Here is a 25,220-nt window from a genome sequence, read left to right as displayed (position 1 = left end):
GCACTGGGCTGCAGCAATGTCCTATAATCGAGCACAACGGGGGCTGTGCTGGACAGGGGAAAAATACTATTTTATTCAAAGAATTTACTTATCTACAAATGAGGCATATTTTCTGTCTGCAGGTTCTTATTTTAAAGGGAGCAAAAGCTGGTGTTACTGAGCTGGCACAGACAGCTTCTGTCACAGCATCCATTGATTTTTTTTTTTCCCCCCTTGGTAACATAATTCAGAGAAACATTAATTAGGAGTAGCTGCTGAGATACATGCTTTGATTTTTTTCCTTAGTCATTTTGCTTTATTGGCAGATCATTTAAGTTATTAGTGTTAGTTGTGAGAATGAACAATCAGATTAGTTGTGAAAAAGGCAGTAAACTATTGGTAAACACTTAGCATAGGTTTAATTTTCAGATAATTAGAAACAATTGGGTATTTTAGCTGACCAAGGGTATTCAAATAAGATTACCATTTAAAATGATTTGACAAGGTGTGTGTCAGCAATAAAAATGTAATGGATTTTCCTCCATGTAGTGTAAACATAAGGAAATAGGCCCTGACAATGTATTTTAAGACCAGACCAGACTTTTTTTTCCCATTTGTTCTGATATTTATTCTGTTCAGTTTTGTTGTCATCTATGCAGCTAATCCAGTTTACAGCAGCCTGAGATCCAGATTTATGCTGCAAGGCCATTACATTTCCCTTTAATATTCACAATATTCACAATACAGGAATTATCCACACTTCCACCCATGCAGTGTTCAGTGTTTGCAGGCTGTTTGTTGCATGCTAATAAGCCCGTGGTTTTAAACTGTTAGTTATTTTTTGTAATTATAGTACTCTGTAGAAAAATCATGTTTTAAATCCCCAAGCATTTATGAAAATGTGGTTCTACATGCATTGTTTTGGGGTTTTTTTGTTTTGTTTTCTTTGCTGTTCCTGAGCAATCCTAATGAGAAACTGTTAGGAATTAAATGGGTCATCTTGTTCAATAAATGGTGGTGAATACTTTTAATAAGGGATTTATTTCCATTAGGTTTGCTGTGACCACCTCCACTTCAGCCTTTTCCTGTTACTGGATTGTGGGAAAATAGCTCTGTGCTGCAGTGCTATGAGAGTGAGGATCAAGGGCTGCTAAAAACAAACAGTTTTCATGCCTGTGATGCACAAATAGAAATGAAAACCTGCCTCAGTTGGTTCATATTCCTGTGAAAATGTAAACAAGCAAATCCTGGTTTATAGGCAGCTGGACATCAGTATTTGGTGTCTCATACTCTGAAAAGTCACCTCGTCTTGTCAGCATCATAACTGATATGCAGTTACAAGGGTCTTTCTTTGAAATGAATGCTTTGCTCTAACATCAGATACTACTTAAAGATGCATTAATTGTGACAAAAATCCTGTCCTGTTATTCAGTACTGTGGCATTTTACTGGAAGCCTTGGAAGGAGGTGCAAAGCAGGGCACAGCAAAGTGGTGCAGTCTTTATCCCGTTTTCCCCAAGGATCCTTACCAAAAAACATGGAAAAAATGGTGTAGCAGGGCTAAAATAGCCAAATCATCATAAAAGATGACTTTTACTGGATTCTTAACTTTGAACCACAGTTCTTTTCTTTCATGTGCTCTTAAGTATAGTTAGAGCAGGAATGGGATTGCATCCTACCTCCACGCGGCCATGGATGTGCGTGAGCAGCCCTGGTCTGTGGGGTCTGTGTGATTTCCTGGGGTCAGTGATGTCTGTGTGATTTACTGGGGTCTCTGTACTGTCCATCCCTTCTCTGTCCAGGTGTGTGACCCCAATATTATGCAAATCCGAACCCGCCAAGTGCTGAGGTCTCCTGTCAGTTCAAAGGCCTGTCCTGAAGATTCACAAATGAAGCCATGTATTCTTAATCAAAATTGCTTCCAATACCAGTACAACCTAACAGGTAGGTACAAATTTTCAATATACCCTTCGTATGTGTTTTTAGTTATGTTTGTTTGTGGTGTTGGTTAAAGCCTTGACATCGTTGGTCTCAATAAAGTTAATTACACGCCTACATTTTTACACATTAGTGGACAAATGCACAGTTTCTGTATTTAAGTTGTTCTTGTGAGTACATTGGAAATAAAGCATGCTAAATGGGATTTTCAAAGGGTTATCAACATAATTAATTACAAAATTCCAATTAAAAGAGTGTCATCTGTGTGGTTCTGGTGAAGCCAATAATACCAACAGAAATCTGCTTTGAAAGCAATATGAGTTATAAGGGTGGGCATAGGACATTCAGAGCAAAATGCATTATTTAGGACCTTAGAAGCAATTGGTTCTGTTGCAAACAAATAAACAAAACAAAACTGAAAAATTCCTTTTGTTTTGACCAGCTGAAATAAATGAGAAAGGCATACAGAGGAGAGATCTAAGAGGGGTTTGGGGGCTGGTGGGAAGGGAGAACAAAGCAAGATAAAATATATGAATATAAACTCAGCCTGTTTGTAATAAAAGCCCTAGAAACACAGGCAGCAGGATGATGCCTTTTTTTATCATCACATTTCAGAAATGCAGAACATTTATGTGTTCATGTTTATCAGAGGTGGAAGACACAAAGTAATAGGTTTTCTTCTCATCCTTCTTATTTATTGGTGCTGTATGGAAATTTTAGTGGCTTCTGTTATGCTTTCTGTTCATTTTAAATGGTGTTTTAAACCTTATTTCAGTTTAGTTGTATTCCGACCAACATAATTTCAGACACGTAATAAGATATTAATTTCCTTCCACTAGAAATACTGCTTTTATTTCATGACTATTAGAGTTCAGTTTTAAATAATGGATAGCTTTGCCTGGAGACAAAAACAGGTTAAACCAGAGTTCCCCTTCAGAAACTTCCTCAGCTGCTTTATCAAAGTGGAATTTTACTTCAGACAATAGAGTCTTGTACCTGTGCCAACTGGATTGAACTGATAGCCTTTATCAGTGTTCAGCATGTGCACTCTGATGTAGCGGTGTCATCACGGGATCCGGTATCGGGCTGCGGAGAGAACGTGTCTCCTCTGAGGCTTGCCTGGCTTTGAGAACAACTTTCTTTTGTGGGGGGGTGTTCTTGGCTGTGGGATGCCCTGCTGCTGTGGGTGAAGGTAACACCCATGTTCAGGGTTTCAAAGCCAGGCTGGATGGGGCTGTGAGCTACCTGGTCTAGAGGAAGGTGTAGTTGTGCAGTTCCAATCCCCACAGCAGGTCCCTTCCAAGCCATTCTGTGGTTGTATGATTCTGTGCTGAGTGTAAAGCTGAGCTGCAGCAGTGCACCCTTTGCTTTGTGTCTGCAGGCTGGAGCGGGTGCCAGCTGGGTGCCAATGCCACCTGCGGCCACGGCGAGCGCCGCCGCCTCCTGAGCTGCCGGCGCAGCGACGGGGCCACGGTCAGCATGCGGCTGTGCCAGAGGGTGAGCAGGCTGGGACACACCCAGAGGTTGAATCCCTGGGATTCCAGATGGATGGGGACCTCCTGATCCATGCTAAGACATTTCCCGTAAATGGTGGAAAGGTTTTGTATGGTGCTGGGAGTGCACAGCTGGGGGCTTTGGGAAACAGAGGGGTGCCAGTGGGTGGTGTTACTCCTTGACTCCAACACGTGGGGCATGGCTACCAACCCTGCATCCCAAAGCTGGGGACCGGGGTGGGGATTGGAAATCTAGGGTTGTTCTTTTGGAATGAGAGCCAAACACTGAGGGCTGCTTAGATGTGAAACTCTTCAACACTGAAGCAGCATTCCCCCACTGCACCCTTGGGAAAGCTCCCTGAAACACCACTGGTGTTTTGCTGGTGCCCCACAGAGTTGCTGCCAGCTCTTGTTGGGTGCCTGGCTGTGGCAGGAGGTGGCTGGGGCCTGGGGAAGCTGATGCCTGTGTTTCCCTGTCACAGCTGCACCTGGAGAAGCCTGTGCCCACGAGCAGCCGGTGCGTGGTGGGGTGTGCCGTGGACTGCCAGCTCTCCCCGTGGTCAGCCTGGTCGCAGTGCTCCCACACGTGTGGCGCCGGCGGTGAGTCCCTGCCTGCCCTCCTGCCCCCCATGGCTCAGAGGGCAGCACACACAGCACCCACAGGCCCAGGTGGGCTCAGGCAGTCCCTGAGTAGGGGTGCAGAGCTCAGGGACTGCCTCGAGCCACACCCGAATCCTTCAGAGGTGGTTTTGGACACTCTCAAGGTCCTGAGGTGTTTAGAGTAAAGCAGGCTATTTTCAAAGTACTCTAAAGTGAAAAATGCAACTTAGGGAAAAAGTAGTCAGATGTCTGGAGGATTATTTATTATCTAATTCAAACTCTCAGAATTCAGTCACAGCAACTGTTAACCCGAGAGATGGGGAGTATGCAAAGCTAGCAAAGAGCTTGGGAGTGTTAAAAGATTCTGAAGAGATTAATAACTAAATACAAATTCTCTGGTGAAGTAATTTTTAGGAACGTAATTGTATCTATTGAAAAAAACACACAAAGACTATTTTTCATCATTTAGTGTATGCCTCTATCTCCATCTTGCATCCACAGGTCCCTTAACACTTACATGACCCCAGTACCTTCAGCAAGACTTTCTATAGCCAGTAGGGCTCACCAGCATACAAAAGTGAAAGGATTAGGACCTTTTTCAACTTATGTGATTTAAAATACCCTTTGAGTATTGACATGAGGAAATGCATTGAAGGTTTTATTCTCAATAAGCTTGGGATTTTATTTCCCAGGCCTCTGATGTGCATTAGATGTACAGCTAATGGTCTTTAAGATTCAAAAGCCATAATGTATATTTGAATCAAATTCACTTAAGGTCAAAAAGAAAAAAGCTCTTAACTTCCATAAAATGATTCCTTCAGATGGATTGCAGAGATCAAAGCGTGTTACAGAAAAAGCTTAATATTTGGATTAGTGCTGTTCTTTCTTTGCTGAGCTTTTAGCCCGTTTGTGAAGTAGTGCTTTCTTAACAGAAATGAATAATTCATGGGCAGTGTTTTAACAACAACACACTGGGAGTACTATTAATTCCAAATTTTTTTTCTTTAAAATCCATTTTGGAGTGTTAATGCTTGTGTTGCTGAATAAACTTAATTTAATTTTTTGAGTGTTCTATCACTTACTGAGTTAAACAGAGTACAGTACAAAGGCAGATTGTAATGTTTTTCTGGCTTTTAGCATGCTCAGGGAGCAGCTCACCCTATGTAGTACCTGAAGATTTTGTCATCCTGAGCTCTTATATTGCATAGTTTGCAAAAGGAGGTACTCGAGTGAAGATGTGCCTTGTGTTTGGCCTCTGATCCTGAAATGCTTGTGCAAATTCTGAAGACTGGTTAAAAAGCTACCACGGAGTACAAGGAGTTACTTCATGTCCTAAATCAGAGGAAAGCTGGAAACATTTGTGCCTTGCTGAAAGAGACTTTCCAGTGGCTGTCCTGGCTTTGGGTGCCAAACCTCATTGAGGCTGCTTGAACCACTCAGTCGAGCCCAAGCTCAGCCTGGTTTAGGGGTCATCCCTGATCCTCAAAGACCATAACCCTGCCATACTGCTGGTGAGAGCTGTCTTGTGCTGCTGTCGTTTAACTTGGATTTAAAAGCTGGAGATACTCTTCTGTGAGCCTACAGCAGCTAAGCAGCCAGGAAAACTGTCTTACAAACTGTCTTATGAAGAAGCCAAGTTTTGCTCAGCCCTTCTCTACCACTTGAACAACTTTGCAGGGACCCAAGAGTCTTCTGAACCTCATGCCAAAGCAGGAGCATCAGTGAAATGGAAGTGCTCTGCATGCAGGTTATTCAGAGCATACATTTTATTTTCCTGCAGCCTCAGTCCTGATCTGACTTTTGCTGTATCAACTCAGGAGTTGGAGCTACTCTGGACCAAACATCCCTGGTGGAAGGACCATGGCACCAGTCCTGTGGCAGTGACCCTTGTGTGGTTCCAGCAGCACAGACAGTGTCACTCCAGCTGCTTCACTGAGTGCCAGTGGGTTGTAAATACTCCTGGATGATAACAGTAACACAGAAGATTTTACTTGTGCACTCATCTACGAGTGGTGCTTCAGAGGAACACAGCAAGGGTTTCCAGCCAGAAGGGTCATGGACTGTGACACCTTTGAAGTCACTCTGGGTTTCTCATGGGCATTTGTGGGAGTAGAATGGAGCCTTAAATTAGATAGGAAAAAACAAAGGATGACAATAAATGAGCTGTGGGAATTGGCTGTGGTAAACACTCATAACTGCTTCCCTTTGCCAGTAATTGCCCAGTGTTTGGTACAGCTAAAATGCAGGGCTTAGGTGCTTGGTGTGCAGAAATAACTCACAGCAAGTGGAATGCAGCATTACTGGGTCAGCTCACAATATTTTTGGTTTCTGGCTTTTTTTGGAGAGCGTGCAGAAGCACCATAAAAGACTTCAAAGAGAAACATAATTTAAATATAATTCAGGTCAAAATTTAGTGTTGCTGGATGTGTGTTTTCACCTGGCTTTTTATTCAAGCATTTTTTTTTCTGTTCTTTTCCAGTTACAGTTTGATGTGATATATTTTAATGGGTGGTACCTTTACTCAGGTGTTATTTTATGGAATAATGCATTTAAACATGAAGTGGTGCTGCTGTGCTTGTGGTGCTGGCATCTAACACAGTTGTGGTGCACAGCAGCCAAAGGCTAATATATTGATTTTTATGAATGATGATGAATAAAGCAGATCTCTCTTTCCTGCCTGTGCTGAGCCTGTGGAGATGTGTAACTGATGTTTGCCTGTTGCAGCTGTAGTTCTGGGCTGCATCTGCTCAGGATGCTGGACAGGGCTCTAGGCTGACACTGGGTTATATATAAGGTTCCTTATATCAGTTGCTGTACTGCTATGAAAAGATGTATGGAGCTGCTTTAATGGATGATGCTTCCCTGGCCTGAACCAAAGTTACTGGAAAGATGTTTTGTAAGGATAATCCCCAGCAAATTGAGTTTCCTTTGTTAAGGCAAATGAATAGAGGAGGATGCTGAATTTTTCTACAGAAACATTTTCCAATCTCACACGGCTTCTCTCAAGTTCTCCAACAGGACTGCTAAACTATAAAACCACCTACACCTGTGCTTTGCCACTTACAAAGCTGACTTTATCAGACAAATTACAGGATTTACCATGTTGCTGTTCCTTACTCAGTGCTCAGACCCCCAGGGACCATAGCAGGCTGCAGAGATGTGAATCCCAGCACCAGAGTGACCCGTGGGGTTGAAGTGAAGGGGCACAAGGATGCACACAAGGGAAAAATGTGGTTGTTGTATTCTTCCCTGGATCATCACCAATTTGGGAAAATATTTTGGTGTTGCCTTCTGAAGAAGAACTCCTTGTGATGCTTTCTCCCTTGCTACTCCAACTTGGCAAGCTCCAGTCTGGCAGTGGGAGATGTTGCTGGGGATGCCCCAGTGCTGCTGGAGGGCCTGGCAGTGGGAAGGGGATGAAAAGCCCTATTTATCAGCTGCCCCTCTTGCTTGTGACTGGACCTAAACTGACCAGGGCTTATTTCAGTACCTTGGTCCCTGCTCTGATCTTGTGGTTCCTTGATAGAGCTGTGTTTTATGTGCTCTGCTCAAACTCACTGAACTGCTTACAACATGTTGGTCATTGGAATGGGATTAACTGTAGCAGGAATTTGAATCTTCTTGGTTTCAGCCATGACACATCACTTTGTGGAGATAAAGTGCAAGTAATGGCAAGGGATTTTTTGGGGGTAAAAAAATCTTACTCTTCTGATTTGAAAATATAATCCTATGTTCCTGAAATGCAATTCTTGCTGATGACACAAAGCAGAATTTTAAGTGACCAGCATTAACAAGACTGGCCTCTTTTGTTTTTTTCCCTTTCAAAACTAATTTGAGGATATGAAGAAATGTTTATTTTCAATTTCAGCACACTTTTGTATCTCATAACATTGCAGAGCAGAGGAATCAAAGATGTGGCCAATTAATTGGAAAATTAGAGAAAAATTCAAAGGAAAATTAAAGAAATAACTAGGATTGCTTCAACTCTTCTAGAGTTTGTATTGGGAACAAATTAGTTTCAGATGCAGTGAGATGCTGTTCTGCATAGGCAGCGAAAGATAAGCTATTTAAAAAGAAAAAATGGAGTACTTCTGCTACTTGAGTGGTAATTGAGCACCTAGATAATGTTTTTGGAGTAAAAAAAAGTAGAGCCTTAAGAAACTCACTGCAATAATTGTGCAAAGAAAGAAAGGTTTCAATGAAATTTCTTCCTTCAGTTATTCATTCACAGTGTTAAAAGAAAGTGATAGACTGAGTCAAGCCTGACCACTGGGACTGTAGTGAGTTTCAGTAGTTTGGATAACCAACTGTAGGAAACCAAAATGGGAAGAAAAGTTGTTAATTCCTCTTTCTGTTCAATGATCTTCCCATTTACATATTGCTAGAAACATGTTAAACAGAGTGTACAAAAGGAAATTATTTAGTTAATTAAAATAGATTGATGAATGCTTCAGGCTTTCGAGTCCCTCCTAATGAAATTACATCTTTTAACCTTAGGAGACCTCCTTTTCCTTAGCTCCATGCAGGGAGCTGGTGCCTGGCAGGGTGCCCCAGAGCCCTGCAGCCACAGGCTTCCCACTGCTTCCCAAAGAGCCTTTTCCATTGCTCACCAACACTCAGCATTCAGCATTTAGACTAATTTGGCAAATTTGATCTCTGCCTGAAGAGGAGGGAACAGCTAATTTCAGCCAGTTGGGCTGGGGAGAGCTGTTGTGGTGTTCATCCAGCAGCAGGCTGGGAGATTCCTCTTCCCTTGCTCTGATCTCCCAGTGAACAACAGGACCTTTCCCTTTCCCTTTCCCTTTCCCTTTCCCTTTCCCTTTCCCTTTCCCTTTCCCTTTCCCTTTCCCTTTCCCTTTCCCTTTCCCTTTCCCTTTCCCTTTCCCTCTTTTCCTGTCCTCTCCTCTCCCATCCTTCTCCTCCTCCTCCTTCTCCTTTCCTTCTTCCTTTCCTCTCAGCTGGTAGGATTTTTTCCACCTCCTTAGTATCAGATTCTGTGATGGCTGAATGCACAGTCATGTGGGTAACAGCTTTTATCATCACTTCTGTTACAAACTCCCCAGGTCTGGGGATTAAAACTGGAAAAGGAAGAAGTCTTAAAATTGGTTTTAATGGGTTTAAAAACAGAATTCAGTGGGTCAGACCAAGGGAATAAAGGTAAGGGAGCTTGCTACGTTATCCATCAGTGCATTTTCCAGGTGTGTCTGCTTTTAATTTTTATTTGCTAAAATGTTTTGCTCTGTGGATAGTCACGATGACAGATATCAGAGATGTGCCTTACACCTGCAGTGTCCTTAATTAAAAATCATGTGCATAAATAGCTGAGAGAGGGATCTGGCTGGGTATTGCAGCTTCCCTGTTTTGCAGGGTGTTTGCTCCCCCTCCAGACTTCCCTCTGCTCACAAAAGCAGCTGAAGGGCGGTGAGCCAAAAGGGAGAGCTCCACCACAGCACCTTATCTCTTCCTTTGCACTGGTTAGCAATTACCACTCGCCTCTGCCTTGTTGTATTCGTCTGCCCTTACTGCCCAGACCTTTCAGTTTTTAACTCAAATCCACACATTTTGAAAGACAGGGAAGAAATTTTATCCCCAGCACAATCTTCTGCATCCCACTGCATAAGGGCTTTTTCTTTTCCACTTTTCTTTTTAATTGGAGATGGAATTCTAATTGAAACATTTTGAGTGAAAACATTCCTGGACATAAATGGACAGCTAAGGAGGCAGAAATGGAATTGCTGTAAGTTTAATGAATATATTCAGTTTTATTAGTTCAAAAGTAGTGCCATAATTGCTTTTTCCATTCAGTGGCTGAAGAAGTTTTCACCAATAATAAATAGGTTTTTTAATGGAAATGGTAGAAGTGGTTATGGATGGTAATAGCCACTACAGTGTTTGCAGTTTTCAAATTAGGTCCACATAATTGCTCATAAAAAGAAAATTTCATTTGTTAAAAATCTCCGGAAACATATTGAATGTGTAATGGTAGAAATGCTGCTGCCATAGGAATTATTTTCTTGTCATATTCAATAATCAGGATCTAGTCAAGTATTTAAATGTGTTGCATAAACAAATACTATATTTGGAAAACATACAAAACCATGTTTAAAAAGTGTGCTTGAAAATATCAGCGACCGCATTTCTTAGACTTAGCAATCGCATCCCTATTATCCAAACAGTCTTCCCAATTAATTGCTTTTTTAGCAGATTTTAGCGCTGGGAAATGAACCAGGAACGCTGATAAATTACAAAATCTGTCTTTGTTTCCTCCTTTCTTTCTCTCTGGCTGTCTCTGCTGGGCTCTGTGCTGTCTGTCCTAGGCCAGATGGTGCGTGGGCGCTCCGTGGTGCTGCGGGCAGCGGGTGAGGGCAGACCGTGCCCGGAGCAGCTCACCCAGCACAGGAGCTGCCCAGTGAAGCCCTGCTACAGCTGGCTGCTGGGGCCCTGGTCTCCCTGCACGGTCCAGGTAGGAATTCCTCCAGAGCTTCCCCCTGCCCAGGGTCAACGGCAAAATCCATCATCAGTTTGTGGGATTAATTGCTGGTCGTGGGCTCGAGGTGTCTCTGTGGCTGGTGGAGGTCTGCAGGGAAGAGGGGGAAGTTCAGGAGTGGTGAACCCCTGCCCCTCATCTTCCAACCATCAGCAGCCATTCCTAAGAGGTGATATGGGTTGAAGTACTGCGAGCCCATGGAATTACTGTAGGGGATTTGTGGAGTGAATGTGTTTGACTGGGCATAGTCATGGTGACCTATAATTTAATTACATGAAATATCTCTAACAAGAAAATAGATACACTAGATATCAAGACAGCATAGCCTTTTTTTATCTTTTTTTATTTCCTTTTTTTTTGAAGGAGTGTACAGCAGGTCTTCCCCCCCAGGTCTCCAGTACAATAGTGTGAGTTATTGTGTGAAGGGCTGGTTTCTGCTTTCTCCTCACCCTGGCTATCTTTTTAATGATCTAAAAATGTCTGAATTCAGTTCCCATGTGCTGTCCCTATGCCTGCCACCTTTGCTCAGCACTGGGGTCATCATTTTTTCACTGGCAATGACTTCCATCAAGCTTGAATTGACTTTTTCTTCCCCTCCATGCTTTTTCTTCTCTCCTTATCTGTTAGATCACATTTCCAATATTAAAACGTATTAGTTGGTAACCCAGTTTAAGCAGAGGTGAATCTTTCTCACTGAGGTTTATCAGCCTGCTTAAATCTGGCTTTGGTGAGATGGAGGCAGGAGAAGTGTGGTGGAAACGAGCCCTGTCTGGACCCAGGGGACAAGACCTGTGCCAGATCTGTGGCTGCTTCTCCACATTATATTGTGTAGGAGATTGAAGCCAATAATGCGCATAAAGGCACACATCCCTTGTGATTTCTGCTCTGCCAGTGCCTTGAATACCCACGTGGTTTCTCAGTGTGGTGGAGGGATGTGTAGTGAATATGTGAGTAGCACAATAAATAACCAGAATTTTCTCAGGTTTTCACAAATGAAATCTGGATTGTGACAGTCCAAGATCAGAGAAACAGAAGTATATTTATATTTTCTCTAATCAACAACTCATTGCAAGTACTGATGTGAATGTGGTCCTTATATGTGCTGTACTCAGCATGTATAAAATGTATAAAACATATGTATAACATAAACAGAACAAAATTATAGCATCAGCTGATATTTTGTCTAGCTAACATAAGCAGATTCTGTTAAGCATCCGGGAAGAGACTTTCAACCATAGGAGCTAGCACAGCTGATAAAAAAATTAGTAGGGAAGCTGAATTAAGGCTGTGGCTTACTCCAGATAAATAACACATTGTGCAGATTAAAGTGTGCCCATCCCAACCCCAGCTAAATTTCAGCTCAGAGCGAGTAATCACAGCATTCCGTAACCCAGATACCATCCCTGCATTCAGTGAGTTAGAGCCTGCTTCTCTCCTTCAATTACCACAGAGCAGTTTCTCTCCCCTTTGCTTTGTTTTGGAGAGAAGCCATTCTATTCATGTTCACTTCTCTTTAATGAGGTGCTTAGGAATTAAATGTAGTTCATAAATACAGGGTGATTTATTCCTGTGCTTTACCCAAAAAGAAGCTTAAGCCTGTGTTCTAAAGAAAGCTTTCAGAATTCCTGTTTTCAAGGATGCTTTGTGAAATCAGGTAAAGCATCCTATGGTAAAGCCATAATGCATGGTGTGAAAGTGTCTTCCTGTAATAATAGAAATGGGACAATTAATTATAAGGCTAAAATATTTTTTCCTTGTATTATAACCGAGACTGCAGTTCCTAGTTGTAGGAGGACTATTTTATGCTAAATTGACTTCATGTGAATAATTAGAGGTGTCTTTGTGGTTAGGAATAGAGCCTGCTAAGTGTTCTGTGTTGCTGATTGTCACAGTATGGAAATCAGTGTGTAATTACACACATCCCAGGCACACCTGTGGCAGCATGGGGCATTTCCCCTGCATTCAGAGGGGTACAGAACTTAGGAACTGGTCACTACATCCAATTTTAAAGGGTTACAGGACATTAATAATTTTCCTTCTAGAGTTGAAGTGGTTTACTCTGATTAGCTCAAAAAAAAAAGGAAAAAAATTAGCAGTGTCTGACACTGTTCATTATTTTTTCCATTAAGGGAATATAAGTGGAATAGCCAAGCATTATCAAACACGAGCTGGCTGACATTCCTAAAAAGACTGAGAACCTTTCCTTTCTAACGGTTTTAAAAGCACTCCCTTAAATGTGATCGTGCAACACTCCCTCATTAGAGAGACTTTTACCTGATTAAATGCTCATCAACCTGTGAAAGCATTGCCCAATCAACTCTTTACCTAAAATAATTGTGAACACACGAACCCCAGTAAAAGCCAAAAAGGGAAAACTTTTCTTCAAGGCACATCTGGGTGAAGCATCTCATTAGGGCTGTTACCTCCTGTCTTATTAGGGTGTTTTATGTAGGAAGCATCAGATGTGATGGGAGAGAAGGCTCGTGGAGATGCTGCCTTACCTTAGTGTGTTACTGAACTCCAGAGATTCCTCACTGTCCAACACAGGAGGTGGTAAACCTTCCCTCATTTTCCCATCAGAGGGAGCAGGGTGAGAGGATGTAGGTGCTGGTGGAAGAGCACATACATTCTGGTTTTAGGAAACCCAGCATGGGTTCTATGTTCTCAGTAGGGTCAGCATAGGAGTTTTTGCAGACAAATGGCAGGAATCACTTGTGGAAGTCAAATTCCCACATATTTCCAGCAAGGAGATCATGATACAAGGGGCAGATCCTGGTCCTAGGCAAACCTCAGAGGATCATACCTTCCAGAGTAGAGCATTTACAACAAAGAATTGATCCCTGAATTGAATATGTGATGGTTTCCTTGGCAGTTCTCCTCTGATTAGCAGCTATTCCCTGCATCCTCAGTGTGCCATTGCTGGCACAAACTTCCTCTGGTTCCACACCTATTGGCTAGATCTTCAAATGTCTTATTTTGGGGACATGAATAATTTTGAAGATGATGAGGAAGTTAATGCAGTGCTCCTGCATTGCTTAAGACTTTTTCAGATATACCAAAAAGCATCTCCTCCTGTAAGTGACAGGGTGGCATTTTAAGTGTGTTCAGTTGATTGTAAAAAACCCATCGGAGGTTTGAAAGAAAAAAAGCAAGTAGGAGCCACTGTTAAAAAGTAAATCTTTCTCTTTGGGATTGTTTTGAGAATTCATAGGTTTGGGTTTCATTTTTTTTTTTATTCTAGACATTAGAAAATATGAATGAAGCTCTAATATAGTGTGATAGAAAAATGGAGAGTGTTGCCTGTGGCCTTTTATAGTGGAAACTGTTGTACTGAAAGAATTTATTTTTTGGCCTATTTATTTCTCAATATTCTTATTATTTATATATTGATATGTATATAAATAATTACATAGAAGAAGTAGAAGAAGTATATTTTTGTCTGTAGAAGAAGTATATTTTTGAAAACTCTTCTTGTCTTCAGTCATTTAGTCATTGTTTGAGTCACTTCAAACTGGAGATACTGCAGTTTGATTAGTGCCCATTTCCCCCAAGAATATTCTCCCTTCATCTTCTGTTCCCACCAGCCATTTCTAAGCACTCTAACCCAGTGGACAGCTGCATGAGTTTTTCACACACCATTAATCTAAGACCACAACAGAAGTTTCTGCAGTGAAACAGTAATTTAGAACAGTAAGTTACACCGACTAAAGTGAAACACTGTTAAAAACCTGGAATCTGGCTGCATACAGTAAATCTACACTAATACTTCTTTAAGATGCTTTAGATTAGCACTGCTCTAAATCCAGGTAGTTATGCTCTTTTTATTGTGGATCTGCAGCAGAAAGGAGGGAGAGAATGCAAAAGCTGCCAGGTGTGTGCAGGAGAGGCGTTCTTGAGATTCCTGCTAGCAAACCTGCTGCTGGATGAATGCACTCAGTAGGAGCCATTCTGTTCTGCAGATGAAGTCCATTATTTTAAAAGAATCCACTGCCAAGAAACCCAAAGGAGCGTTTCCCTTGGTTATATAAAGGCAATGTTTCTTCCTTCTTCTTGAGTTTTGTTTACTGAATTTTTCTCTAGTGCCGTTTCCACGAGGCTTCAGGCGCGCGTTCATAAGGCATCATGCAGACATGAGGCACCTCAACAGCATCACAGCTCTTCATCTGATGGGAATGAAACAATTCCACTCTCTAGAAATTGCCTCAGTGCTTCATCTCTCAGAGCATCCTCAGCCCTTGATCATAACTTTAGCCCAGGAATATTGATTTTCCACTAAAGGCTGGCATCCTCAGTATGCCAGGGTATTTCAGAACTGGGATGATGAGCATGGAGTGGCCCAGATGGAGCCTCCTTTTTCTAGTTCAAATGGGGTTTAGTGCTGACAGGTGATGGCTGATGGGTTGGTGTTTTGGTAGAGTGTGACATGAATTGGTGGTCTCTGCTCCAGATCTGGTCACTCCCTTTAGAACATGACACAGACAGCCCACAGTGCAGTAAGGATTTTTGCTGTTGCAGGGTTTAAATCATGTGAGTGCTCTTCTTGGGCTGTATCATCAAAGGAGGGTAGAAGAAATGTCTGTTCCTTATGAGCAAGCCCTGGTCTTGGCTTCTTAAGAGAAGCCCAAAATGTCTGTGCTCATCTAATTTGGCACTAATTAAGAATCAGTAAATTCATTAATTTGAGTAAAAGGTATGAAGGGCAGACCTCAAAGATAGTTTTAATCTTTTATGAATGTATCCTCTTCCACACCTTTGAAAATGACATGTTTTCATGTGTGGCCCTGCCCCTGCCTCCTGTGGAGAGGTGCACAGAGGTGATCTCCATCTGTCTTCTCATAACTGGGGATACTGTTGCAGACCCAATTTGAAGACTTTTCATATAGAATCAACTGTGTTTCTTCTGTCATTTGCTAATGTCATTGATGTGTGCCTCTGTTCCCTTTCACCATCCCCTAGGGTGGACAGTGTGGAGATGGATTGCAAGTCCGCAACCTCACATGTGTAGTGCATGATGCATCAGTTTCTGCTACATCCAAACCAGTAGAAAATGCATTATGTGGTGAGCTACCATCAAAAGAAAGTGTGCTGCAGTTACCCTGCTCTGTGCCTTGCCCAGGTAAAGGCTTTGGAAGTTCACAGTGAATTTTCTGCCTGTGGTAGCTGTCTGAGGTGGACATGCTCCCATAGTTCTGAGTACTGTCAGGCCTTGTAGCACAAATCTGTGCTTAGATAAATGCTCAGTCTGCTGTTTCTAGACCATCTAAGAAAGTCTTCCTTTGTTTTTTTGAGCAAATGAGATACCCCATGAAGCAGAAAATCCAAATATTGTTTACTACAGAGAGACATCCTAGGGATATTAAAGCTGCCGTATGCTTAGGTTAGCCTTATCCTTAGCCTTACCCTTCAAGGCTAATTCTTTTTGAAAACCTGTGATTTCTTGTTTCAATGTGCAGGCGACTGCCACCTGACAGAGTGGTCAGAGTGGAGCTCCTGTGAGCTCACCTGCATCAGTGGCAGGAGCTTTGAGCCCACCGGGCGCCAGTCTCGATCCAGGGCCTTCATCGTGCAGGCTGCAGAGAACCGGGAGAGCTGCTCGGGACAGGAGATGGAGACACGGCCCTGCTCAGGTAGCTGGGTCACAGCTCTGCTCCCTGCCCATCAGGGCTTTGTCCTGGGCTGGTTGCAAGGCCAGGAGTAACTGGTGTTGGTGTTGCAGGAGGGAAGTGTTACGGCTACCTGTGGCAGACCAGCCCTTGGCGGGACAACGTGCGCACGGTGTGGTGTCAGCGCTCGGATGGAATGAATGTCACAGGTATGTCCCCACATGGCCTCGCACACTTGTGAGTGAAATGTCTCCATAGAGGCTTTTCTGCTTCTGCATCTGTTGCTCAGAGGGAGTTGGGCATCCTTCTTTGCTCTTCCAGAATTTCAGTTTGGATTTTTGTGTGTAGGAAAGATGGGTGGATGGGAGCTCGCCAGCCTTGCTGTCAGCTGAGCATCACACATGTATTGTACAGGGGTATTTGGGCTAATTGCCCTTACAGTCTGGCTGGTCATGGGCAGAAATGAGTGCACACATGCTAAAGGGCTGCCTGGGCTGGCTTGCACAGCCCTCAGTTCAACCTTCCTGTGGTTGTGAAGAGCAGAAGAGAGCATCACACGTGTGGTAGAGACCCCATCTTCTGTACCTCCTTTTCAAAACACAGGAGTCTCAAATCACTCAAACTGTGAGATCCCTGCTGTTGCTGTGACCTACAAATTCTGCCTGTGAAGGATGAAAAGGGGAATTCATGGTCAGAAGCTCTGTGAGATTGACAAAGGCAGTAGGGCTGCATATCCATGGGATCTCTTTCAATATGCACAGGGTAAACGAGGAGAGAGTGGAAAGGAAAACACAGATGTTCATGTCTAGTTCCATTTATAATGACTAGTTAGGACAATAACAAAAGTCTTATGTGCAAAGGTTGCCAAGTATTTAAGAACTCATTAACATGTTTTTATTCCTATAGAAGCACAGGCTTTCCCAAGTGAGGATGGGCAAGGGCGTTATGTGGATTATGTCTTTTTATGTAGATAAGCCATTAATGAGGACACAGAAGATCTGCATCTAATTCTGGATTCTGTCCCCAACTTCCTATGTGGCCAATGGCAAATTGCTTAAATCTGTATATCTCTGTTCTCCATTAACAAGATGGCTATGATAATAATTCCCTGCCTTGTTAAGGCAAATTAATTAATGCGATGCCTACAGATATTATGTTAATGTGCTTAATAGACTAGTATTTAACTATATAAAATAAGCAGGCAAGCACTTCTTACACTGTGGTGATCTAAGAGAAAAACATTTTGAAGCGTGCCCTTGAAGGCACTCAGTGTTTTCTTTTGCAGGAGGGTGTCCTCTTCGGACAAAACCTGCCGAAGTCCGGCACTGCAGCCCACCGTGCAGAAAACCCTTCTCCTACTGCACACAGGTAACTAACTGCTCACTGCAAAACAGGGCTGGGAAATTCACTCTGCAAGATTTAATCAGATTGCATCTTAGATTGCATTCCAGGACTTAGAAAATAGTTTAGTTTGTCCGTGGTACCACCTCGAGGATGTTGTGGGAATTTCATCCTGAAAGAAAACCATGAACCTGCACAAACGATGTGGTGTTGCAAGTTTGGGTTTGTTCTGTGGAGGGGTTTTGGTTTTAATTGACTGCTGTTGTCCTGTTCTTTAGAAAAGGGACTTTTTAAAACTTTTGTAAAAGAGGAGATAAAGGAGCATCAATCACCTGTTTGGATCAAGAGTATCAGACCCTCAGACAGACATTGTAGATATAAGACAATTAGCAAAGGAAATGAATATTAAAAAGCCATTTTAAAATAGAGTATCTGTTTAGTATCTGAGTATCTATTTAGCAAACCACAGACTGCTAAAAAAACCTCTTGAAGAAACTGCTTAGTCTGATCCAGGGTAATGGAGATTTGGGCATAAGAAAGCTTCATTTTAGATAGGCTTGTGAAATATGGGAGTGGAAACATGTGAGGAGGGTTTGGGTCTGCAGGAAGATTGGTTTTGGTTTGTCTGTTCTATTGCCCAGCAGGGTCAGTGGGAAAATTGTTACTTGCTGAAGGAGTTTGCCACAGATTCCTGTTGTTAAGCCTGTTGGGATGAAAATGTTTATATGTTGGACTTCTCTGTAATTACTGACTCTTTTTCAACCAATTCCCCAAATATATTTGGACTTTTTTGAACTAAAACGGGCTTGCAGGTAGCAGTTCCTTACTGGTTTGGTTTGGTGGTGGTGAAACTGCAGGTTATACCTTGCAGTTTGTTCAAGCTTTCCCTCCAGTGTGCACTGTTCTGTGAGAGGGCACTGCTGGGTTTAATGCTGAATTCCCTTTTATCTCCCAGAGAGGAGTCTGCGGCTGTGAGCGGGGATACACAGAAGTAATGAGATCAAATGGGCTCCTGGATTACTGCGTGAAGGTACCAGGTTTAGAAGATAAGAAAGCTGATGTTAAGACCATTGCCGGAAAAAATAAACCTGTCAACTCCAAAATGCATGACATTTTCAAAGGATGGTCTATTCAACCTTTTAATCCAGGTGAAAAACTTAAATATGAATGGAATAGATTGTCTTTAGAAGGTTTCTGTAGAGGAAAGGTACAAGCTTTGTAGATGATAGCATCAGAGATTGTGTCTGGGAGCTGCAGAGCGACCTCCCAGTTTCCAGCTCGTGTGCTGTCTTTCATGCCTTTGTGCCTGCACAGAGGAATCACAATCTCTTATGTTGGGAGATAGCAAAGACAGAATGAAGCGATAATATTTTGTAAAGGTTTGCTCATATGTGATTTGGGGGGATGTTTAGAACTATTATCTGATGATGTTTCTGGAAGTAATATGTTTGGCCTAGGAAAGATATTGATCACTAGTGCTTCAGAATTTTCAGAGGAGAAAGGGCTTAAGATTTCATTAAAGAAAACATTGGTTGTTCTTGCCATATTTCAATAACATATGAAAAGAACAGGGTAGAAAGTGTACAGTTTAGTCTTGAGGGTCAAAGTTACAATATTAGAAGTGTCCCACAAAGGCAGACAAGCTGCTGTGCCCAAGCAGCTCATCCCAGGTGGATCTTTGACATCCATAGCACAAAATCCTTCCCAGCTGGAACCACAGACTGCCATGTGCAGTCTGGTCCATTGCTCTAATAGCTGGTTCCCATTTAGACTGTTGTTTTGGAGATGAATTCATTCAAAACAAATTTCTGAAATGCGATTAGGACTTTAAAAATGGGAATCAAATGTGTCAGGCACATCAGGTTTTACTGAAATGCATCTGTTCTCCTCGTGTTATAAAATACTGGCAGTGCAGTTCCTCCCCCTCTTCGGGTACCTGACATTGCATTTGTTTGCAGTTAGTTCCTAATGAACACGAGACTTTAGAAAACATGGAGAGAAAGGTTCTGTTAGGGGGTTCAGGGAGCCATAATTCTGTCTGATATATGTGATCACACTTTGAATGTTACATTTACATATTTGATTTGCAGACAGTGGTTAACCTTTGCGTTGACAGTCTCTGGGCTCACAGAGCTCAGCCCAAAGCCTTTTAAAGTTGGCTGCTTTTCCATCAAGCCCTTCATCCAATTCACCCACACAGTTCACCTGCAGTTTGAGTCACAGGTGTGGGGTTAATTGCCTTTTTGTCAACACCCCTGGCTCTCTGTAGGCTGTCTTACTTGGGTATCACCTCTTTGCCTGGTACCTTTATGGGAGGGAGATGTAGGTAGATGCCGCAGCCCTTTTTAAATCAGCATTTGAGTCTGCAGCACTAAAAGCTTCTGGAGAGCTTTACCTCAGTGCAGCACCTGTGAGCCAACTCTCACCCAAGGTCTGCAACAGAAACAGTGACTGAGGCACTTTTACAGAACAGGGTGTTGGCTAATTTACAGCAGAAATGTTATAGAAACAATATATGGGAAGGGAATAAAGGTGCCCCGTGTGTGCTAAGTGTGCCACCAGCCCTGTGGCATCCTGCAGTTAACTCTTCAGTCTGTATGTGCTCTTCAAATCCCTCCCCTTTGACAAAACATGTAATTGCTCCTCTCAAAGAGGCTCTCAACTTCACTAGCCTGGGGATTTGCAGGGGTTACTGCTGGCTGAGCCAGGAAAGCACTGTTACCTCCCATTCTGCTGTTGAAAGCAGGGCTGTGGTGAGAGCTGCCTCTATGGATGGCATTTAACACCCTGCAGCATCACAGTCCTTGACATGTGTTGGTCAATCAAAATACCTGTGCCTTCTCCAGGTTATCTGTGGTTTCCCTTTCCATTTACAGTTTGGAACACTAATTTTATTTTGATTCAATGAGGCTGATGTTTTTGTTCTTCTATAAATGCTCTACAGGAGAGCACAGAACTGATTTCAAATCAGGCTGTGTTTTTCCTCTCTTAACTGCACTCTGAGAGGCCAGAGTTCAGGTACAGAAACTTTTCTTTGACTTGAGAGGCAATTTAAATAGCATTGTTTAAATTGTCAGATGACATGGTCCAGTGCCTTTCTGCTGGGGCTGGAGAGCAGAGCTGCCTTCACAGCAGACATGCAGTGATGCCTTTATGGGGCTGTGACAGTCCCTTTGCAGGATTGCTAAGTATTTCTTGGCTCTCTCCAGGTGAGAGGGCAACAAATTTCATACCTAGACTTCAGCAAAATAGCTCAAACAAACCAGGCCAGTCCTCATGAACAGAGCTCTTCTCACATGGGAGATAGCCTGCAAGTGTTTTGAGGAGCAGAAAAAATCTGTGAGAGGTACCCAGCCTTTCCCCAAAGTCTGGAAGAAAAATGAGAAAGAATGGGATCTGATTAAATGTGTTTCCCTTTGAAAAAATTTGTCATTCAAACATAAAATGAAAACCAGGCTCAGTGATTGTCCCTCTCACTTGAGTGGATTTGAAATGGCCTCTGTCAAGCCGTGTCTGTGGGCACAGCACAGGTTCCTGTTCTGCCTGCAGTGTGTATTTGCAGCTCTGTTGATGTGAATCAGCTCAGACTGCTGCTGTGTGGCAAAGCACCAAACCTGCTCCCTGCAAGGAAAGCTGTGCAGCCAGAAACAGAGCCAGCAACAGAAATATTGATCTTCCCAAAATTGCTGTTATTATTAATGCAAAGCTTGTAATTAAGGACCTGTCCAAGAGAAGTGTTCTGAGACAAGGGAATATTTGAACAGACTCAAGCCCACGTGTGCATGGAGGGGTTCCTGCAGGGCTCCTGGGTCACTGCAGCCCAAAGAGCCCAGTCCACAACCATACCTTGTCTTAAAGCCAGTTTTGTCTGCTGCTCTGTGCCCCAACCAGAAAGCTCTTTCCCATCTTTATCCCTCTTACTGTTACAAAGCCTGTTCTTGTTTTTATTCTAAGCTGAATTCATTCCCATTTGTTGCCCAAGAGTTTCCCAGTTCTAAGCAGCTTTTCCACTTGTGCTTGCTGGTGTTTACCCCAACTGACCCCCAAGTATTTATAGAGAACAATCCCATCCCTTCTCAGCCCTCAGCTAAACACATCAGGTGTTGCCCGTGTCTGTCTGGGTCAGCTCAGCATTGAACTGCCTCTGCCAGAGCAGCCACTGGGCTCTGGAGGGAATGTATCCCAATTATCCTGTGCCTCTGCCCCTTTCCATTAAAGTTTTGTCTTTAAAACTGGGGATTTTTTCAGAAATCTTCCTATCAAAAGTATGGGGTTTATTAATCATAGCCAGTCCCTGCTGTGTTCCCCATCAGTGATGCTACCAATTTCTCTTTAATTGATCTCTTAAAACCTTGTGTATTTTAGAATAAAGTTTTTTATTCTCTCATCTTCTATCTCTGTCCTTTTTCCTTGTCTTCCCAAAGATGGTAAACTGAAGATATGGGTATATGGAGTATCAGCTGGAGGGTTCTTCATCATCATTTTCCTAATTTTTACATCCTACCTGATGTGGTGAGTATGGCAGGTATTCTGTCCATAAATAACAGTTAGTTTGCTTTTATTTAAACAGTCCAAAATACCCCACAGCACTGCATGGCAGGTATTTAATGCTCAAGGCTTCAGGAAAGGATGGAGGCTGGGCTACCTAAGTGCCTTCATCTGGCCCCTACCTCAGAGTAATTAAAACTCTCCAAACTGAAAGTGTTAACAGCTGTTATTGTGAGCAAGTTTGGTGGCCATGCAGGGAAAGAATTATTTTTGGTTATCAATAGGCCCTTATATTTATTCAGACTTCTGCTGGGATTAGAAAGGGGTTTTATTGTATTCTTCAAAAAAAAGATGAAGTAAAACTGAAGAAAGGCAAGGAGAGTGATTGGAACAAGTAGCTGGCTTCTGCTCAAGGAAGGACTAAATAGAATAGGGAGATTCAGTTGAAAAATGATGTTTGATGTGGGAATACAATAGAGATATATGAAATCATGAATGGGGGAGAAAAGGGTGCTATGGAATTTTTATCTCCCACAATAAAAGAAGTAGGAGGCATCTGATGAAATGGTTGTTTAAAATAAACAAAAGGTATTATTTTTCCCACAGTGCATTATTACCTTGTGAGCTTGCTGCTGCCAGGGCTGTGCATGCCAGGAAGATAAATGGATTCAGAGATGGCTTAGGAGTTCATGGGAGATTGGGTCTCTTGGTGTTAATTGTGGTTTCTTGGCTGTTCGCTACAGCTCAGAAAATCCCTAAATAGGTTTTTGCAGTGAATACATCCAGTGAAAATATGTCCTGTGTCTAAAGCTGCTCTTCCCAGCCATTGTTAAGGACAGGGTACCAGGTCTGCACCTTTGGGCTCTGGGGTTTTACTGGGGGTGAGGGGTGTGTGCCCTCCTTCAGCGCAGCCGAGGTGAGCCCAGCCTGACAGAGCTCGCCTTGCCCTCCCTGCTTGGAGTACTTGGGAAGGCAGTGCCATTGATCCCTCTGGGAGGACAGAAAGGGAGAAGGGGGAAGCATCCAGGTGTCCTGCAATTCCCAGGGATTTGGCCTGAACTTAGAAACATTCACAGTGCAAGCTGGCCCAAGCCCTGTCCAGTCAGGGCAGGCAACCACAGAGTCGCAGCCATGGCCTGACAGCATCACTGCCCACTTCCATCCAACAGTTTATTGCCTTTCTTTCTCTTACTCTCTCTCTCATTCTCTCTCTTGGGTTAAAAGCTCAAATAATAGCAGCTTAGGAGCTGCAGCTCCCTTATTTTCCAAGCCATGTAGCTCCATTTCTCTGTGGCTTCACTGCAGAGGATACAGAGGATTTTTTAAATAACATTACACACTTCTCCATCACTTGGACGCTGCTGAGGAAATGCATTTCTCAATAATAATTATTGTTGCTTCAATACCATGCCCAAGAAAAATGAGAATATCCCACTCCCAGACAGCTCATGTTCCAATTTTTCTGCGAGGTGTTCCTTGTTTTGTCAGCTCTGAGAAGAGATGGGAGACGAATGTGCTTTATTTCCTCTGCAGATGTGGAGCACAGCTGGCTGCCCCTTTCTGGCAGGCTGTGTGTCCATACCACACACAGGAAAGCACCAGAGGGGCCATGTGGTGCCACCCAGTTACAGCATTCAGTAGCCACTATGGAAATTGATTTTTTAAATTGAAGTTTGGGGGTTGATGATGTTTCTGAGCTTGTTACAGTTTGTAATTTTGTCTTCTGAAATGCTTTTCTTGCAGCAAAAAAACAAAGCAGCATCAAAGCCCTCCACCACAGCAGAAGCCTCTGACCCTGGCCTATGATGGAGACATTGATATGTAACATAAACCAGAAATCCAAACGTAGACATCGACTGCCTTAACTGCTTTCTTTTTTGGAACTCTCCGACTTCTCAGTTTTTTGAGGAATCTCCTGATGTATAATATCCTGGGCAGAACAGAAGTATTGCAAGCTGAAAATTTTGCCACCTCTATTTAAAAAAAAAAAAAGGAGTAAAACACCTGGATCTTGGAAAACTTTTCTGAAGAGAACAGAAACTACATCCCTTCCTGTTGAACAATAGGAATAACAAAAAAAGAAAGAGAGAATCTACAGACATCAAAAGGAATTAGTTGAAAAAAAAGGCATGACAATCCCAAGGAAATTGTGACATTTACTGTAAATGACAAGTTTGACACAGCATCATTATGCACTATATTAGTGCAGGGTTCTTTATTCTTCACATACTTCAACAATGAGTTTTCTAGTGTTTACATTTCGTTCAAAGACTTTAAAACCAGATCATGTATTTTGAGAAATGCAAGGAAGAATGAGTTGAAGTGTCTGAAGTTATCAGGTTTTTTAAAGTTTCTTCCTTCTTATCCTGTTTTCTAGTCTGGAATATGATTTTGCTTCATTTCCACCTACAGGACAGAATAAGGATCGTTACGAAAAAGCATAGGTGGTTTCTTAACCAAGAATATTTTCTAAAGAGCTGAGTAGATAAGTGTTTTGATGAATGGCTAGAGGATTTGATTGTTTAAAAAGGATTTTAAATTAAATTAAACCATGTAGATACATTATGGCCAGTTTAAATTGTTATTCAGTTTAATTAAAACAAACGCTGCTTTTGTATTTAAATTTTCTTATCTGAAATATTTATAAATTCCTTTTTTTGAATTTAATTACCTGACCTCATTTAATATACATCAAACACAAATGCAGTTTGTAGAAGGTCTTGCTTTTTTAAATGTTTCAGAACCACTGAGAAGTTACATGTCGTAAAATTCTGGGAACATTTGAAGAGGGTAAGTGTTTATAATAGTGTGTGTTGCAAGTAAGAAAGTGCCATCTTGTGGTATTGACTTGTATTTATAAGCAAATAAAATGCTAAAGAGAGTGAGAAAATTGCTTCTGGTATGTTGAATTAAACGTGTGTAAACGACTTGTGTTATTAGTCATTAACTGAGCTGAGATTGGCCCCGGATTTCAAACTCCTCTGGCATTATTCTGTGCTGCAGTGATTAGTGAGAGAAAGAGTACAGACAAGTACAAGTCGAGAGAATAATTGCAGGTCTGGAGAATGCTTGGTCTTATTTTTAACTCAATGCTGCTGCTTATTCCAATAATCAGAAGAGAAAAAGAAGAATTGTTACCAGCCCAGCGCCTGTGTGGTGCTTCCCCATCCAAAGGTACCTGGATCATCACAGCAGATGGGTATGGCTGGGGCAGAAGGCATTGCTCATCTTGTCCTGTTGCTATTCACAGCTTTGTACAGTGGTTTGAATGTTATGCTTTTATTGAAAAAGT

At 42.4% G+C, this 25,220-nt stretch overlaps 1 protein-coding gene across 1 annotated transcript in view; it reads left to right on the top strand.

Annotated features, from left to right (window-relative positions):
• Positions 1-24,818, top strand: part of THSD7B (thrombospondin type 1 domain containing 7B) — a 243,921-nt gene extending 219,103 nt beyond the window's left edge. Inside the window, exons 18-28 of the mRNA XM_059852540.1 lie at positions 1,781-1,922; positions 3,298-3,413; positions 3,892-4,009; positions 10,327-10,472; positions 15,453-15,612; positions 15,950-16,123; positions 16,213-16,308; positions 17,385-17,467; positions 18,396-18,588; positions 21,865-21,952; positions 23,672-24,818. Of these exons, the coding sequence (XP_059708523.1) occupies positions 1,781-1,922; positions 3,298-3,413; positions 3,892-4,009; positions 10,327-10,472; positions 15,453-15,612; positions 15,950-16,123; positions 16,213-16,308; positions 17,385-17,467; positions 18,396-18,588; positions 21,865-21,952; positions 23,672-23,753 (1,398 nt within the window). The 3' untranslated portion in view covers positions 23,754-24,818. The remainder of the gene's footprint in view (positions 1-1,780; positions 1,923-3,297; positions 3,414-3,891; positions 4,010-10,326; positions 10,473-15,452; positions 15,613-15,949; positions 16,124-16,212; positions 16,309-17,384; positions 17,468-18,395; positions 18,589-21,864; positions 21,953-23,671) is intronic.
• The last annotated feature ends 402 nt before the right edge of the window (positions 24,819-25,220 follow it).

Source organism: Haemorhous mexicanus, chromosome 8 (genome assembly GCF_027477595.1).
Source record: "Haemorhous mexicanus isolate bHaeMex1 chromosome 8, bHaeMex1.pri, whole genome shotgun sequence".
Taxonomy (NCBI): Eukaryota; Metazoa; Chordata; class Aves; order Passeriformes; family Fringillidae; genus Haemorhous; species Haemorhous mexicanus.
Note: the sequence above shows the minus strand (reverse complement) of the source record. Positions and strands in the feature narration are given on the sequence as shown.